We start from the raw sequence: 18453 nt of genomic DNA on the forward strand, positions 1-18453 counted from the left end.
TTTTAAAGCAGAATACATTGCACTTGGTCTTGTCTCTTCTGATGACTAACAGTCCTGATTTTGTGAATATTTATTATTGTTTTCTGAAGTAATATCTAGGCCTAGATCCACTTTTAGTCTTTGGGCTTGTTTTGCTCTTACCTCTCAATGTCTGGTTTTCAGTTCTGTTGATGTCAACAATGCGTATATTTCATAGTTCGCCAGTTCTCTTTCTAGTGTATTATTTCTAATCTATTATAGTCTCAAATACAAGATCTGTGCTTTTTCTAAAATTCTCTGTAATGTTAAATAGAGATTTTATCCTAGCAATGGTTGTACTCATTGTACCCTTGTAAGCTTAATTCAAGATTATGTCTAGGCTTCAAAGAATTCTGAAAAGTGAAGAGTTACTATAAATAGAAGGTGACTTCTCATTTTACTAACTTTTCTTAGAATGTCAGATGAAATAAGATAATTTTAAAGGAAAATCATTGTGATTTTTTTTTTTTCAGAGCTCCAGAGATTATATTGGGGTTGCCATTTTGTGAAGCCATAGACATGTGGTCATTGGGATGCGTGATTGCAGAATTATTCCTTGGATGGCCGCTCTACCCAGGAGCCTTGGAGTATGACCAGGTAACAAAACTGTCATGATAGATCTAGATAGAATGTAAAGAAAAATAATAGACTAATAGGAATGCATTTCCCCAGGTATATAATACCCATGAAAATCTTTTTAAAATAAAACGACAAGGGGCGCCTGGGTGGCTCAATTGTTAAGCATCTGCCTTGGGCTCAGGTTGTGATCCCAGGGTCTTGGGATCGAGCCCTACGTTGGGCTCCCTACTCAACGGGGAGCCTGCTTCTCCCTCTGCCTGCAGCTTCCCCTACTTGTGCTCTCTCGCTCTCTCTGCCCTCCCCCAAAAAAATCTTTAAAATAAAATGACAAAACCTGAGATCTTAGGGAATTTAAATTCAAGATCTCAAAACTGTATTTGGTTTTTAAAAACTTTAACAGCTGAAGTAAGGTTTCATAAAGGTACAGTCCACAGTCCCCCAAACCAGTTTTGCAAAAACACTTTTTTGTATTATTTTTATTCTTTAGACATTTTTAAAGGGCTGGACTATGTCCATTTAAATAATAAAGCTACACTTGGGTGACAGACTTTGATGATGGATGAAATGTCAGCCACTTTCAAGGAATAAAAGCATCATAACTATTGATCTTAAATCAGCAACCATTATTGGGCTTAAGTACTTCAGTCACCTGAACCCTCTTTAGTATTTTAAGCTGTTTTTGAGTGACATTGGAAATCTAGTTTAACATTATTTAAATGATTCTCTGTAGAATCCAGCAAATTACTTCATTAAACACTTTTTTTTAAGATTTTATTTATTTATTTGAGGGACTGAGAGGGCATGAGCAGGGGGAGGGGCAGAGGGACAAGCTGACTCCCTGCTGAGCAGGGAGCTAGACACAGGGTTCCATCCAGGTCCCCAAGATCATGACCTGAGCTGAAGTCAGACACGTAACTGACTGAGCCACCCAGGTGCCCCCATTAAACACTTCCCATGATAGTTTTCAGTTAACGTTCATTAGCCTCTCTAAGCTATTAGACAGTGAATGTTGTTTGCTATTTTCTTGTGTTTTTGTTTTGTTTAGTTTTAATACCAAGGTTCTTTTTTGGAGTAGTTATAAACTTAATCTGTATGTGAAAAAGTTTCATAGCATCTTCCTTATTAGAGAGATATATACTCATATTTTAGTGGAAAACTTTAGTCAAAATGAACAAAATGCTTACAGCAGTTTTGTTTCTAGTAGATATTTTTATTAAATGATATACTATTTAACTTTTAATGAAAAAATAGAAAATAGAACATTTTGGGGTGCCTGGGTGGCTCAGTTGGTTGACTGTCTGCCTTCGGCTCGGGTCATGATCATGGAGTCCTGGGATCAAGTCCCACATTGGGCTCCCTGCTCAGTGGGGAGTCTGCTTCTCCCTGTGTCCCTCACCCCACTCTCGTGCTCTCTCTCTCTTTCTCAGTCTCTCTCTCAAATAAAATCTTAAAAAAAAAAAAAAAGAACATTTTAATGCAACCATGACATAATTGTAGCAATAAAATGTGCCTTATTTCTGATTTTCAGGGCTTAACTCTGTATCAAAAAGGGTATGAGGGGGCACCTGGGTGGCTCAGTTGGTTAAGCAGCCAACTCTTAGTTTCAGCTCAGGTCATGGGATCGAGCCCTGTGTTGGGTGGGCTCTGCACTCAGTGCGGAGTCTGCTTCAGGATTCTCTCTCTCCCTCTGCCCCCCACCCCGTGCCTCTCTCAGATAAATAAATAAATTAAAAAAAAAAAAAGGTATGCGAGGTTATGAATTTGGTGATTTACGTGTTGCTGAGATGAGCCTAAAAGTCATTTAATATTAATTATTAGATTAGATGTTATCATTAACTTTAATCTCTTATCTTCTTACAAAGACTTTCTACCCATAAACCACCTCTTTTATGCTAGGCTTCCTGTAGTCTGTCTCTACCTTTCATCCTCCATGTTCAGCATATCTCTAGAAGGTAGTTTCTGTAACATTTTCCATACATCCTGGTTTCCTTCGGCTTTTTACCAACCTAACTTTGATGTGGATGCTAGACTGGTGCTAGTTTTGAAAGAGTTGGTGATCTAGTTGGGAGAGTCCCATAGTCTCTTAGCTGCTGAAGGCTGAAGTTCCAGTCAAATGCTAGAAGTATACCTCTGGTTTTGTGGACTACCAAGTTATGACATGTATGGTATTCTGGAGCAGGACACCATCTAGTGGCAACTTCAGATTGATTTGCTGCTGTACTTTGGATTGGGACTTCTACAGTTCTAGTCTTGGACACCTGACATTAGTACTGAAAAGGACCTGCAGATTATCTATTTACTATTCCTTCCTATTTTATAAAAGGGATAACTGAGGCCCAGAAAAATGAAATGTCTTGTCGAAAGTCACAATGGTCATTTGAGACAAAGCCCTGATCAAAGCTTTTTCTAAGTTCCATGATAGATTTTTTGTTTTGTAAACTGGGAACAGGTGTTAATCTGATCCATATTAACAGTACTTTCAGAATGTATAGTACTTTAATTCCAAGAGAATATAATGATTAAAAAATATATTAGCATATAACATCAGTAGTTACATCATAATTATTAGTTTGGTATTTTAAAAGTTATTTTCCAAAATATCTGAGTGGGAGTGAGTAAGAGTGATGATGTAAGCATTCTTGTTTTGGTTTCAATCTTAGACTTTATATACTCATTTCCAAATGTGATGTGTCCTATATAGGTTTTGATAAATGTCTATTTTCAAGATAAGGGAACTCCCTCTATTCCTAATTTTCTAATTATTTTTTTTATCCTAAATTGGTTTTGGACTTTCAAATGCTTTTATACATCTATTAAAATGTTCATGTAAGTGTTTTTTTGGTTGTTTTTTACTTTAGTCTGTTTATTAATGTGGTTGGATTTCATAGATTTTCACCAGCTTCCTTGGATTACGATTGTCTAATTAGGATGTGAAGAGGCCATCAATAGGGTATGCCTTTATCTGTTTTCTGTTCCCTGTTCCAGTCATCAGCTGCCCTGATATTCTTGGACACCTAATTGGGGTGCTGTTGCTATTTTATTTTTGAACTTTTTTTTTTCCTTACAGTGGCAGTACAGTGGGTAATGGTAATATTATTATTACTTACTGAGCTCTTTTATGTGTCAGAAACTGTTCCTACACTTTCATTAATTCATTTAATGCTCACAGCAACCCTATACTGCTAGAGGTACATACTACTATTGCCTCTGTTTTACAGATGAGGAAGCCAAGGTGTGGGGAAGTTAAGTAACTTGCCCCAAGAATCTAACCCGGGCAGTTTGAATCCAGAATCTATGCTGTTAGCAGTGGACCACCTCTACACTACCTTATGGATAATGATACTTTCAAGAAAGGGCCCAACTAAACCCTGCTCCAGTCTGTGCTCCAGCCCTCTTCCAGACTTCACTTTCACCCTACCACTGCCTCTCTGCTGTCCCTGGAGGAGGGTTTTATGGTCTTTATGTTAGTTTCTCAAATCCATCCACCTCCACCGGTGTTCTCTCTCTCCAGACTGAGTTCTAGGGATGGATCCAGGAACTTAGTTGATCAGTTTGTCCTGTGATAACATTTTGTACAGATGTTTCTCAGAATGTATGTTGTATAAGATATTCTTTTTTTTTCCCTGTTTTGCTTTTATTAATAACATTGCCTTTTAACAATAGAAGTATTCTTACATTACAGATTCATCAGCATTATTTATAAAGAGGGGAAGCTTAGCCAATTAATTTGGGGAGTTCAGTTCAACATGAACATATGACAATTCTATATTTTGTACATGTAGTAATAACTTTAAAGTAATATAAATCTAGAATTGACAGAACCAGAAGAGAAATGGATAAACCCACAATCATAATTAGAAATTTTAGCACGTTTCTTTCAATAATTGATGGAGCAAAAATAGAAACATGATCAGTATGTAGAGGATTTGAGCCCGTGATTAACTAAGTTGATTTAGTGACACAGGCATAGAGTACTCCATCCAATACTACGTGCAGAACTGCAGAATGCACGCTTTGGGTGCACGTGGAACATTTACAAAAATAAAGACTTTGTATGAAATCTATTGTAATTTACCTCTTTCTTTACTCTTATTGGTATGTCTTATATCTAACCTTTATTTAACCTTCTAATGCAATAACAGGTTTCTTTTTCCCAAAGGAGGTGAAAAAGAATTAGTGGTAGACTTATAATTATTATATACTTAAAAGCCACATTTGAGTCACCAGGAAAAAAAATAATGCAGATTATGTTAATTCTTCATTATGGGGTTTGTGTTATAGCTCTTTAATCATCTTTATCATCTATTTCTTAAAGCTTTTCCAAGGCAGTTTCCTCTTTGAATTTTGGATTCTACAGCTAGGCCCTGACCTTGTTGAGAATTTCTTACATGTCATATTTTCTCATATGTGCATTTCCTTTCCATTCGTACACAAACAAATGGTATGCGTGTTTAGAGAAGGCTGCCCTGTTAATTAGTACTGTGCTTGAATCAACCCTTCCTGTCTTAATTGTAGGTATACTGTCTTATTAATGTGTTCTGTGTATTGGATTGAACTTCTGTTTATCAGGGAACTATCCAAAACATTCTAGGGAATTAAATAATATTTTTATGGGTAGATGGACAGTATTAACTTGGTAATGTTGATTGTTCTTGCAAAATGTTTGTTGGAGTTTAGAATCTCATCAAGAACAGCTAAAAGTCTGAATTTATATTCAAATTATTTTACTTGGTAATTTCAAGTCATATCCTATGTAAGAAAAATAAAATTGACTATTTCAGCTCCTGAGTGTTATGAGGGAGTGGGAATCTTTAAAGTTCTTTTTTTTTTTTTATTCTTATGTTAATCCCCATACATTACATCATTAGTTTTAGATGAAGTGTTCCATGATTCATTGTTTGTGCATCTTTAAAGTTCTTTTTGTCAGGCTATTTGGGTTATGTAGAGACCTTCTCAAGCTGGCTCAAGTAAGAGTTCCTGTACGTATGTGTAGACTGTCACCAAAACCCAAGTATGGAGCTGTAATATGACTGGATTTTGTGAAGTGTGGAGTTGGAAGTGCTTTTGGATTCAAAGCAGCACTTAATGGAATTAATAGACATGATAGAACTTCACTTTGGATGAAGCTGGGTCATAAGTTGACTGCTCTTCGAGTGCTTTTATCTGTTCTGGTTCTAACTTGCTACTCAGAGTTTCTGCTCACTGTGAACTTTGGTTAGATTAGCGTGGCCACCAAACTCCAGTTCCGTTTTGTAACCCTTTAGTTCCTCCCTCAACAGTGGTTGATACTTGTTAATTCACATTCCTGACATTGTAAATCTCATTTGCTTATTAGCTTATTTCTAGTTGAGTTCACAACTTGAATTTATGAATTAATTGCTTCTGAGTCAGGTTTTCACCCTTAATTCACTGGGGACGGAGGAGGCAAAGGGTGAGTTCTTCATGTATTAGGGGGTATAGATGGAACAGTTTTTCTTTAGAAGACAGGACAGGCATTATGACCAAAAATAAACTCACAAGATCACTTGCCATTTTTTTGTTTTGTTTTCAGTGCCCTCTCAAATTCATAGGTACGTTAATTACCCTATTCTCTGTGTTCTTTTAGCACTTTGTTTTCTTCTTCATAATGGCACTTCCTAGCTTAATTGCATATTATGTGCTTAAATATTTATTCTGAATTAATATGCTTTTGCAGATTGTCACTGTGTTTTATTCATTTGCATATCTTTAGCATCTGACATATAATAAATGCTCTGTGTATGTTTGTTGAATTGTTGAAGACCTTTCCTACCATCTGAGAACTCTGATGTAGCATCTAGCAAAAGTACCTTGGGGTACTTTTCACTTTCTGTTTCTGTAAAACAGGGAACTCAAACTCAGCCACTTATGGGATGTGGAATGAGGGGAAGTGATTTTATACAGGGGAGTAACAGATTTGTGTTTTGCCAGAATGGCTGTTAGTATGAGTAATGAATTGGGGGTGAGTGGATGGCATCATTAGGGAGGCAGATAAACTACGTTAGGGGGCTTGTGAAATTGTATAACTCAAAATTGAAGAAGACCTAAAAGAGGGATGGAGAGAAGGGACAGTTAGGAAAAATACTAATGAGGTAAAATTGTTAGGGTTTTGGATGTTGTGGGGAGAGAGATGAGGGAGAGGGTATGTGTCTGGTGTAAGTTTCAGGTTTCTGGTTTGGGTGGTTAGTGTTGGTGTTTGTTGCTGGGAAATACATGAGGATTAGCAGATTTAAGGGAAAATTGAGTTTAGGATATGTACTCTTTGAGGGACCTCAGGTCCAGCCAGGTAGAGAGTTTCAGTAAGCAGTTGGATCTACAGCTCCAGGGCTAGAGATAATATTTATATACAGATTTAGAGATAAAACAGTGGGCACTTGGGGCTTATAGAGGGAAAGAGGACAGATAAAACTTCTTACCTTACTGATGAAGCCCTCTGCCTGCTAGTTCAGTTTTACCTCTTGTCATTTTTCACTGAGTGAACCTCCGCGCTGCCAGGATCTGAATGTGTGGGTATTTTCTCCTGATTTTGCATATTTACTCATATTACAACCTTAGCATATATCATAGTCAGGTTTTCCCCACTCTTCAGGGCTAAAGAACTCTTAACTTGTCCTTGTAGACTCAAGTTGAGCATCACCTCTTCTGGAACTTTATGTGACTACAATTATTTTACATGTCCCTTCTCTGTCTTCCCATAAGCTTGTATTTATTATGGTACTTACAACCCTGTAATATAATTGTTTACTTGTATGCTCCCCACTAGAATTTCTTGAGGGCATAGACTACGTCATTTAATTCTTGACCTAACATCGAACTTAGTGTCTGATAGAGAATAGGTGTTCAGTTAATATCTATTACATGAAAGAATAAACTCTTCTGTTTTATATATTATTTTTCAGATTCGATATATTTCTCAGACTCAAGGTTTACCAGGAGAACAGTTGTTAAATGTGGGCACGAAATCCACAAGATTTTTTTGCAGAGAAACAGATATTTCTCATTCTGGTTGGAGATTAAAGGTAATTCATTAAAAAAAAATATTCAGGAAAACATTTTTTCTAAGATGCATCATGTGGATAATATCCCCCATGCCTATTTTTATTTTACTGTATTTCTTCTTTTGAATTTTCATTTTTGACCCTTCCCCCTTTTTAATGGGGGAAAAAAAAGCCTTCCCCGAATAACTTAGCTCATTCTCTAACCTGGCAACATAATTAACTCATCTTAAATGGTTTTTTAGATTTTATGTATGTAATTACTTCTGTGTTGTATGTTTCATCTTCTCTACCCAGTTTCCCATTATTAAGCTTTATAGGACAGGGACTAAATTTCACCATTTTACTCCATAACCCAAGTACCTAATTTATTCCTAGGCTCTTTGTGGGATTAGTAAATCCTCAATGATTAACTTTATAACCAGTTACTTATAAAGGATATAATAGGATTGTGTATATATATATATATATATATATATATATATATATGATATATATTTTTTACCTGAACCAAGTCTTCTCATTTTTTTTTTTGTACTTTTAAAAAGTACATTTTTGATAGTTAATCTTTTGGAATTCCTTGCCTTAGAATATTCAATGTATTAGACTAGATGTGCCAGAACTAAAGAAATAAAGAATTTCCAAATGGTGGGTAATAATATATTATTTTCCCTCTTTGATATCCAATAAGACACTAGAAGAGCATGAGGCAGAGACAGGAATGAAGTCTAAAGAAGCCAGAAAGTACATATTCAACAGTCTGGATGATATAGTGCATGTGAGTACCACGGTCATGTTTGTTAGTTTTCCCTGCTTACGATGCTACACTTGAATGCCAAGGATGCCACCAGATATTAATCGTCTTCTAAAGAACTATAGAGTGCTTGCTGGATTTAAGCTTTTCAAACAAAATTGTTCCTCTCAGGAACTAAATTGCATTTGTCTTTATCAAATATTAAATTTATACCATCCTGTGCTTTAGTAAAAAGTATTTTCTTTAAGAGGGAAAATCCTAGCTGTACCAATTTATTTTCCTTATATTTTGTTAGAAGTGGATATTTGTTTAAAACAATTTTTTCCCTTGTTTTAAATACTATTTGGTACCTTGAAACATTTTGTGAATTTGTTAAAACTCAATTACTCATTCTTGTTTCAAAATAATTGTAGTCCTCTGTTCTTTTCTGTGTTGTGGTATTTTTTTTTAAACTGAATCTTTAACATATACTAACTTCTGTGGCTTTTTTTTTTTTTTTTTTTTTGACAACTTGAAATTTTGATCTTATAGGTGAACACAGTGATGGATTTGGAAGGAAGTGATCTTTTGGCTGAGAAAGCTGATAGAAGAGAATTTGTTAGTCTGTTGAAGAAAATGTTGCTGATTGATGCAGATTTAAGAATTACTCCAGCTGAGACTTTGAACCATCCTTTTGTTAATATGAAACATCTTCTAGATTTCCCTCATAGCAACCAGTATGTTACTTGAAAATCTTTTTAAATGATCTGGAAAAATAATACTAAGTCTGTAGAAAATTAGTATGTTAGAGAGATGATTCAGTATATTTATTAAATGTAAGTAAATGGAGTCAAAAGAGGTTAAGCTAACTTGGCCAAATTCACATGGACTAGTAAGTGGCAGCTAGTACCAGAATATAAATCTGAGTTGCATTCCAATGTTCTTTTTCCCAAAAATACCATACTGAAATAACTTTGTTTTATATTTTTGTATATTATGTTATATATTTTATATATTTATGTTTTATATTAATCACTTAATAACCAGGCATATATATAATAAAAGGAAGTGTTAACAGTTTTCCATCCTCTTTTGAGTCCTGCAAACTCCATCTTTAATTTCCCTTCACACCGTTTGCTTTCCCTGCCCACACCTTCTCCTCTGTGTTGTGGAAGGAAAGGAGGGTTTTTATGGGTTAGTGGAGAAGAATATATTCTCAAATTGAGAAGGTCTTATCAGATTTACCTTAGACAAATCTTATGAATTCTTTAAAGCCCACACCTTTTCTTTTAATATTTTATAAAATATTTTAATATTTTTATATATTAGTATAATTTAATATTATTTAATGACTGATATTAATATTTTTAGATGACTGAAGGAAGAAGGTATAGGGACAAACCAGTATTAATTATTATGGATTACCCTCAAAATTGGTATTTTTATAAAGCCCAACTACTCTCCCCATCCCTATCCCCAACAGTTAAAAATATCTAATGATTTCCATATATAAGCACTTTGAAAATAACATGATAACCATATACTTTGTACCAGTAGTTTAGGAATGTAGAGATCTAGAAATTTAGGAAAAATTATTTCAGGCAGCGGTCATAAAATTAAATTGTGCTAGTCAAAAAATGCTCACTATTGCTTTGATGTCTTAGAAAATATTGCAGATATAAGATATACTTTCACTTGCTTTAAAATTCAGTCTTTTGTAGGTTTTCTGGTAGAAATTTTTTTCTTTTGGAAACTTTAAATTTTAAACTACTCTAACTAAACATTTAAAATAATATTACAATCACCTTTCCTTTCCTTTTTTTTTTTTTTGCAGTGTAAAGTCCTGTTTTCATATTATGGATATTTGTAAGTCCCACCCAAACTCATGTGACACAAATAATCACAATAAAACTTCCCTTTTAAGACCAGTTGCTTCAGGCAGTACTGCTAATCTGACAGCAAGTTTTACTAAAATTGGCACATTAAGAAATCAGGTAAGAACTTAGAGTATTTAATAATTTATACTCCTTTTCTTATGATTGCTCATTTTGCTTTTGAGGTATATAGAAGTCTTATGTCAGCAGTTAGAAGTCACGTGCTGGTGAGGGTCTCACTGGTTATTTTGTGAAATCTTGAATATTTCAGGGTAACAATCAGCATGTCTGCTGAAGCTCATTTATTTTATCACCTTTCACTGTCAGTATCCCCTATCTGCCTTTCTGTACAGCAACTCTACGAAAAGTAAAGTTGAGTAAAATCAGTTTCTGGGTCCATTTTTATCAATAGAAGTATGATTTTAAGAAGTGTATTCGAATTGCATTTGTAAAGCATGCGCGTGGCAGTTAGAAGACTGTTCAGGATAATGCCGCTTGTGCTGATCCTTTCAGGCATTAACCACGTCCGCTCATTCAGTGGCGCACCATGGAATTCCTCTACAGGCCGGAACTGCTCATTTTGGTTGTGGTGATGCTTTTCAGCAGACCCTGATTATCTGTCCCCCAGCTATTCAAGGTACTCCCTGATTTAAATTACACTTTGAACTTACGCATATATTATTTTTAAACAAATTTAGGCATCTAGTAATTAAATATGTTGCATAGTTTTTGATATATTTAGTGCCACATTTGAATTAAATTTAAGCTGGTTGGTAGCCTTTAGACCGGTGACATTCCTCTCTTGACCGGAGCTCCACTGTAATCATCACTAACAAAATGGGTCATTATGATAATGAGATTTCCTGTAGAGTCTAGCACAATGAAATACCTTAGTAGAAATTAACGAGCTTGGAAAACTGTGGGGTTGTCCATTAGTGGTTATCACAGCTCCAGATGTTTAGGTAAGTGCCTTTTATCTGTCTGTTCTTACCAGACATTAAAGTGACTGAGAACTCAGTTCTTTAAATTTTGGTCGAGGGAATTCTTTTTTTTTTTTTTTTTAATTTTTTAAAATTTAAGTTCAATTAATTAACATGTAATGTATTATTTGTTTCAGGGGTACAGGTCTGTGATTCATCAGTTTTATACCCAGTGCTCTTACAACACATACCCTCCCCAGTGTCCATCACCCAGTTATTCCATCCCTCCTCCCCCACCCCTCCAGCAACCCTCAGTTTGTTTTCTGAGATTAAGAGTCTCTTATGGTTTGTCTCCCTCTCTGGTTTCATCATGTTTCATTTTTTCCTCTCTTCCCCTATGATCCTCTGCCTTGTTTCTTAAATCCCACGTATCAGTGAGATCATATGATAATTGTCTTTTTCTGATTGACTTACTTCACTTAGCACAATACCCTCTAGTTCCATCCATGTTGTTGCAAATGGCATGATTTCATTTTTTTTTGATGGCTGGTCAAAGGAATTTTATCCCCAAATTTTAGAGTCTTGTTCTTTGCCCATACCTTAGGATTAAAAAAGGAGAGATTGATTTTGACTCGATTAGATTATGTCCCTTATTTAGATAAAAAGCAAATTAAAACCTCAAGTGAGATGAGTGGCAGAATACCTTTGAAGAGGCCATAAACTCTCAAACCGGGCACTTGTTAGTGGTTCTTAAAGGACCGTAGCAGCCAATATTATGGCTGGAATAACCAGAATAAAATGTGACTTTCTAGGTCCTTTCCTAGCATTTTGTCTTTGCTAGGCTTTAACATCTAATTCTGTCTTAAAGCAAGAGGTTAACTACAAATGAGGCCCTAAATGACTCTTGGAAGTGTGGTGTTAGTACTGCGTAGTAGTGTTGGTGAAAGTAGTCGGTGCTCAGTCAGGACGCCTGGGATACCGTCCTGTTCTCTGCTGTTTGCAGTGTCATTCTAGATGAGTCTGGTAACCTGTTTTCAGCCTTAGTCAAAGGAAATGGGCTGAATAGATAATAGCTTTGTGAGTTCTAGCTCTAGTATTTCTGTATTCTGCGGGTTATTTGAAATTTTTGTTTGATTTAAGGATTTAAGCAACGTTTCTAAAGTTCTAATATCTCCTACAGTGCCTAATAAAGCACTGAGGTATGTTTGTTGACTTGATCGGCTGGTAATAAGAGATGTGAAAACATGTTCACTCTGCAGCCATTTTTGTTCTTCCAGGGTAGCTTTATTTTCATCTTTTATATATATTGGGTTTTCATATAAGGTTTCATCGAGAGAAAGATTTGTAGCACTGAAGATAAAAAACAAGAGCTTAGATGGTTGATTTTTAAGATGAAATTGTGTGCCAAGGTGGTCTGTAAGTATCTGTGACAGTAACCCATGGCTAGGGGTAATAAAAAAACCCACATCATCATGATGTCAGTGCTTTTAGAGATGCTGTTGTGTTTATTTCTTTGTTTTTCCTCAATTGTTATTATAAAAATTTCAAACCTGTAGAAAAGTTCAAAGAATAACATAATGCCTTCTACCCTAGATTCAACAAGTGTTAACATTTTGCCCTATTTGCTCTATCTAGACATACTTACACTGTTTGATAGTAAGTGGTAGACATTTTACTTCTAAATATTTGAGCATGCAAGACTGATGCTTCTTTGTTTTTTAATCAGTTATCATGTAAATGGGTTTTTGACAGATGCATTTTCACTTAGATGAGTTTTTACTGTGTACTAACAAATAGATTCTTAAGTTCTTTTTTGTTTAAGTAGGCTCCACGCTCAGTGTGGAGCCCAATGTGGGGCTTGAACTTACGGCCTTGAGCTCAAGACTTGAGCTGAGACCAAGAGTCGGATACTTAACCAACTGAGCCACCCAGGCACTCCAGATTCTTTTCTAATAATTTTCCCCTGTGTACCAAAGTCAGCTTGAGTACTGTGGGGTACAGTGTGGGGTATCTCATCAAGATTGAGAATAGCAGCTCTTTTTTTCAGAGCCTACCTTCTGTTTGTAGCAAAAATTTAAGAGGCTTGTGAGACACATTTCTGAACACAGTCAAGCATCATTCTTTAAACATCCAATGAGGCATCAGAGAAATCTTTTCTCTTTGAATGTGCCTTATAACTGATAAAAGATTAGTAACCTTTCTGTACATATGCCAACAGCTATATGAGTGGCTCAGGATAGGGGTAACAAAGAAAAGGAGATACCATCAGACTCATCAACCTTTTAAATGTCAAGAACAGTATTTTGGAATTAGAATTAACAGTAAGACAAAGCAGAATACTTGTTAGCTTATGTAACAGGTACATTGTAGCAGGACATGTAGGCTCTATAAATATGTTGGTTCTTTGTTTCTTGTCTTAGTATAGTGATGCTTAGAAATGAAAGCTTTCCCTCTAATCTGCTTTAGTATCTCTGTAGAAAATCCCAATATTGGTCTTCTTACTGCTTTCCCTCATAATGTGCTGCCAGTCCGTTTTGAAGAAACATTTTAAATGGTTATTGGGCAGCTGTTGGTTAGCAGTTATGGCACCATTATAGTTTGTATTTTTAAGTCAATTTTATGTCTGTTCCATTTGACATTTTTTACTTTGGGGCTACAGTGTCTATAGGTTCATCATGCCTTTCATATATTCTCCATGGGTATAGACACTATACGTACTGTAGCCATAACATTGTTATATTATACATTATAACACGTAGATATAGATATATAGGTACGACAGCCATGACAGTGTACCTTTTTTAGGTTAAGAAACACTTAGCCAAGCTTTTATTTAACAAATTGGAGTATATGTTAAACAAGCATTTAACATTATTTGGCAACCTGAAGGGCTAGTTATTCATCCCCTTTGGTTGAAAACTGCTATTTTAGAATCAAACACATTTCAACAAAATTCTCCTGTTGTCCTAGAACAATCTTTAAGCTTTTGTGCCCCGCTGTGCAGGTATTAAAGCAAATCTAATCAAACAAAGATGAAGTTTTAGCTAATCTAATAACTATATAGAAAATTGGGATCTTAACCATGTTGAATTTGATAAAAATAAATTAGACCTCATGAGGAGAGAAGATAATAGGAGAATTCTTCTCATTGTAAGGCATCAGTTATGAGGAGAATTTAAGGGCAAGTTGATTTTTGTTGGAATTTGAGAGTTCGCTCTGTCCTTTCATCCTTGTCAAAGTGAATACTTTTTTCTCTGATGAGATTGTCTATTGCTGCCATGTATCTACACTGCCTGGGTGTGCTTATATTCCATTTCTTGGAGAATTTGCTGATCAAAACATGCTTTTTGGAAGGGTAAGAAGGTCAGTTTTAAAAAAATAATCCATAGATCTTTGTTAAACTTAATCCTAGCTTTTTAGGTGGAGCTCGGGGGTAGAACACCCTGGTAGTGGGAGAAGAGCCTCTATGAAGATAAATAAACACAACCAAATTCACATTCTCTTTAGGATTAACGCTTATATTTGTGCAATAAAATTATAAGGTTATTTTTCAGTAGTAAAATAAAACAATTGTAATATTTTTCTCTTATGGCTGATCAGAAACACCTAAGATCACTTTGATGCAAAAACCGATGATACTTAAATAATCTGCCAGCCTATATTAAAAGTCACTGCTACAAGAGACTGGAACTGTGAAGTAGTGAATTTATTCTCATAACTGAGCTTTCTGAGTTTGGGGGATGCCCCTAAAATCTTGTTGAGTCAAAGTTCTCATTTGGGGTGATACTATTTCACTGTCTCAAAGTTTAATATAAGACAGTATTTGCAAGGTACTTTTGCAGTATATGACACAGAGGTATTAAGAGGATTAACATGACTGGCAGTTCTGCTTTCTGATTTTCCTCATGGGCGAGCAAAGTGGAACATGTTTGTCTTGGAGTTGCAGTAGCTTTCTACTAGGAATACTAGTGGAGTAAGCCACATTGGTCAAAGCTCAGCTGTATCATCATGAAAGATTATTTTTGCTTTTCCTTTCGAGGTTGGAATGAGTGTGTCATCCCTGAATTTTCTTGAATCATGTTAAGCCATCATGGCCATTGAAGTGTGAAGTTACGATACATTCCCCCCTTTGGTGCCAAAAGTGTAAGGTCCTGTTAGAGTTTTTAAAGAAGTTTGTATGAGAAGATACACATTACCTGCTGGAAGATCAGGATGTTGGGCTAGATTCACCTTTCCATGTCCTTTATCATAGTGGCAAAACTATTTGAAAAGGAAATAAAGCTAGAATAGCAAACTTTAAAAGGAATGGGAGGTTTCAAGAAAAATAAATGATTCAACTTGGTGGTATGCATTTTAAAGCAGTAGAATGAATAGCTTTATATCAATTTTGGAATGATGTACCACAAGGTAGATAGAAAGAACCTCACTTTCCTAACAGATTGCTTTGTTAATGTTATGAACATTTTATGTAAGAGATGGTTTTAAAGTCCTAATGAGAATTTTAGCAGTTCTTTGAATTTAAAAGAGTTTTGTAAGTTAACTCAGAGAAACAGTTTTTAAGAACTTTTTGTTTTCTTTGATTTTTCTTTTTCATAGGTATTCCTGCAACACATGGTAAACCTGCTAGTTATTCAATAAGAGTAGATAATACAGTTCCACTTGTAACTCAGGCCCCAGCTGTACAACCACTACAGATCCGACCAGGAGTTCTCTCTCAGGTTGGTAATAATTTATTATTTTTGCCTATATGCTGTCTTCCGTATACTCAAGTAAGGGCACTGGTCCACTTGTAATAGATCAGCCTGTGCTGCTGAGAAATAGTAAAAACGATCTGGACAGGAATTCGATCTTTTGTAGTCTTTGGCTCTAACTTTTACATAATTATTAATGATTGTTACTGTAATGTATTTTTGATTTTAAGCTGTAGTGATGATGAATTACTTGTAACTTACTAGCTTTGCTTTTGCATCTGGTGCAGCAGACGTGGTCTGGCAGAACACAGCAGATGCTCGTACCTGCCTGGCAGCAGGTCACACCCATGGCTCCCGCTACTACCGCATTAACTTCTGACGGGGTGGCTGGTTCCCAAAGGCTTGGAGACTGGGGGTAAGTTAAAAACAAAAATACTTGCTCGTGAAGTTTGCAGAACAGATCTCGGTATAGAAGGGATTCAATTTTTCTGAACTTTCTCCCTAGGAAAATGATTTCACACAGTAATCATTATAGCTCAGTGATGCCACAACCTCTTCTAACCAATCAGATAACTTTATCGGCCCCGCAGCCAATTAGCGTGGGCATCGCGCATGTTGTCTGGCCCCAGCCTGCCACCACAAAGAAAAATAAACTGTGCCAGAACAGGTTGGTATCAGTATTTTAACTTTCCTCTGCATTTTGAAAATTAGTCCTTAAAGTAAATTTTGCATGTACACTAAAGGGTCACTCTGTTTTATTCAAAATGACCTCTTTGATAGCTGTGTTGCAAACACTAAGCCAGCTCCCCTTCTCAATTTCTCAGAGGTATTTTGGTAAAACTAATGGAATGGGAGCCAGGAAGAGAGGAAATAAATGCTTTCAGTTGGTAAGATTGTCTTTATTGCCCTTTTGATTTATTATCTACATATAATCTTAGACAATTTTAGACACTCAGATGCCCCATTTACCAAGAAATGACCATTTTAATGTATATAACTGCAATCTACACTGATATTTCCAGAGATAATATATTTATAAAACGATCTATATGTTAGTATGTTATATACATGATCTTGAACAAGTGAAGCTTCACATTGTTCATTTGAACAAGATGTCTTAGAAAAATGTCATGTACATATTTTGATTATAGAAATGACACGTTATTCCTTTGGTTGCAGGAGTAATTCATTGCAGAATACGAATGTCCCACATTCAACATTTATTTCTCCAAAGTTAGTAAATGGGAAAGATGTCGAGGAAGTACGTTGTATAGAAACACGGGACAATCATAACTCAGAAGGAGAGGCGAGAGACTGTTGTGAAACATCTGTGCGGCAGGAGTCTGACTCATCAGTTTCCGACAAACAGCGGCAAACCATCATCATTGCTGACTCCCCAAGCCCTGCAGTGAGTGTGATCACTATTAGCAGTGACACTGATGAGGAGGAGACAGCGCAGAGACACTCACTCAGAGAGTAAGTGCCAAAAGCAGTTCCTTGTGTTCATGCCACAGCCTTAAATAGTGATGGCGCCCTCTGGTGTGGTGAAAAACACCTTTCTGGGACTTATCCCTGGTCTGTCAGTGTCCTTTGGAGTAAACATCCTGAATAGTAATTAACATGATTATCACAGCATTTCTCCTGTATTAGTAAGCTTTAGGCTTTTGTTGATGTAGGGCACTCTGAACTGCTTCATATCCTTAATTAAATAATGTAAATTTTGGCTGCTTCTCATTTTTGACCCATGGTTTTCTCATCCCTCTTTCACTAGATGTAAAGATAGTCTGGATTGTGAAGCTTGCCAGAGCACTTTGAATATCGATCGGATGTGTTCATTAAGTAGTCCTGACAGTACCCTGAGCACCAGCTCCTCAGGGCAGTCCAGCCCATCCCCTTGCAAGAGACCGAACAGGTAAGGGAATTTCAGTGGTGGCATACCATAAATACTATGTCTGCTAAAAAGCCTGTAATTTCTTTTGTTGTTTATGTTAATAAGTGCCTGTCCATTTACCACAGTGGCTTCTCTCTTGAACATAATTTTTAACCAGATCACTTTTTTAGAAACTTGGGTTTTAAGTAATACTTTTCTTTTACTTTTTTCTACTGTTGTAGAACACATCTAAATGAAAAATTCAGCTTTTAATAAATGATTTTTAAAGAATCATTTGTTTTTGAAAGGGTAGAAAAAGCCACGTCCTCAAGTTCTCCATAGACTACAATTATTACTTAAATTTGGAATAGGAACATAGAGAAAAATAAACATTTTGGCAAAATAAAAGGAATTTTTGCATAATAAAGTCATAACCCACTGTCAGTAAAGTATCCAATATGGCTTTTTTCTCTCATTGGTGATTGATTTGCATGGTTTTATCCATATTTCCTTTCCTACTCTTTTTTTGTGGCCAGGGAAATGCATTGCCACTAAACTAGCGAGCTTCTCCTCGTCAGCATGATACACCAACACGTAAAGAGATAAGCCATAAAGGGGCGCCTGGGTGGCTCAGATGGTTAAGCGTCTGCCTTCGGCTCAGGTCATGATCCCGGGGTCCTGGGATCGAGTCCCACGTTGGGCTCCCGGCTCAGCGGGGAGCCTGCTTCTCCCTCTGACCCTCTCCCCTCTCATGC

General features: G+C 36.1%; 1 protein-coding gene across 1 annotated transcript; it reads left to right on the top strand.

Annotated features, from left to right (window-relative positions):
* Positions 1–458: 458 nt before the first annotated feature.
* On the top strand, positions 459–18001 carry HIPK3 (homeodomain interacting protein kinase 3). The gene is made up of 12 exons (XM_081798378.1): positions 459–615; positions 7515–7634; positions 8302–8388; positions 8896–9080; positions 10178–10337; positions 10731–10854; positions 15734–15855; positions 16119–16243; positions 16334–16495; positions 16653–16715; positions 17008–17304; positions 17600–18001. The coding sequence occupies exons 1-12, from the start codon at positions 538–540 to the stop codon at positions 17742–17744; spliced, it is 1668 nt and encodes a 555-aa protein (XP_081654504.1). The 5' UTR covers positions 459–537; the 3' UTR covers positions 17745–18001.
* The last annotated feature ends 452 nt before the right edge of the window (positions 18002–18453 follow it).

This window comes from Leptonychotes weddellii, chromosome 11 (assembly GCF_054177405.1).
Source record: "Leptonychotes weddellii isolate Sample4059 chromosome 11, ASM5417740v2, whole genome shotgun sequence".
Classification (NCBI taxonomy): Eukaryota; Metazoa; Chordata; class Mammalia; order Carnivora; family Phocidae; genus Leptonychotes; species Leptonychotes weddellii.

Excerpts from the sequence above, each read along its gene's own strand:
- HIPK3 (XM_081798378.1), top strand. The coding sequence starts at position 538 with ATGTGGTCATTGGGATGCGTGATTGCAGAATTATTCCTTGGATGGCCG. Across the intron at positions 7,635-8,301 it reads ATTCTGGTTGGAGATTAAAG|ACACTAGAAGAGCATGAGGC; the intron begins GTAATTCATTAA and ends ATATCCAATAAG. Across the intron at positions 16,244-16,333 it reads CAAAGGCTTGGAGACTGGGG|GAAAATGATTTCACACAGTA; the intron begins GTAAGTTAAAAA and ends CTTTCTCCCTAG.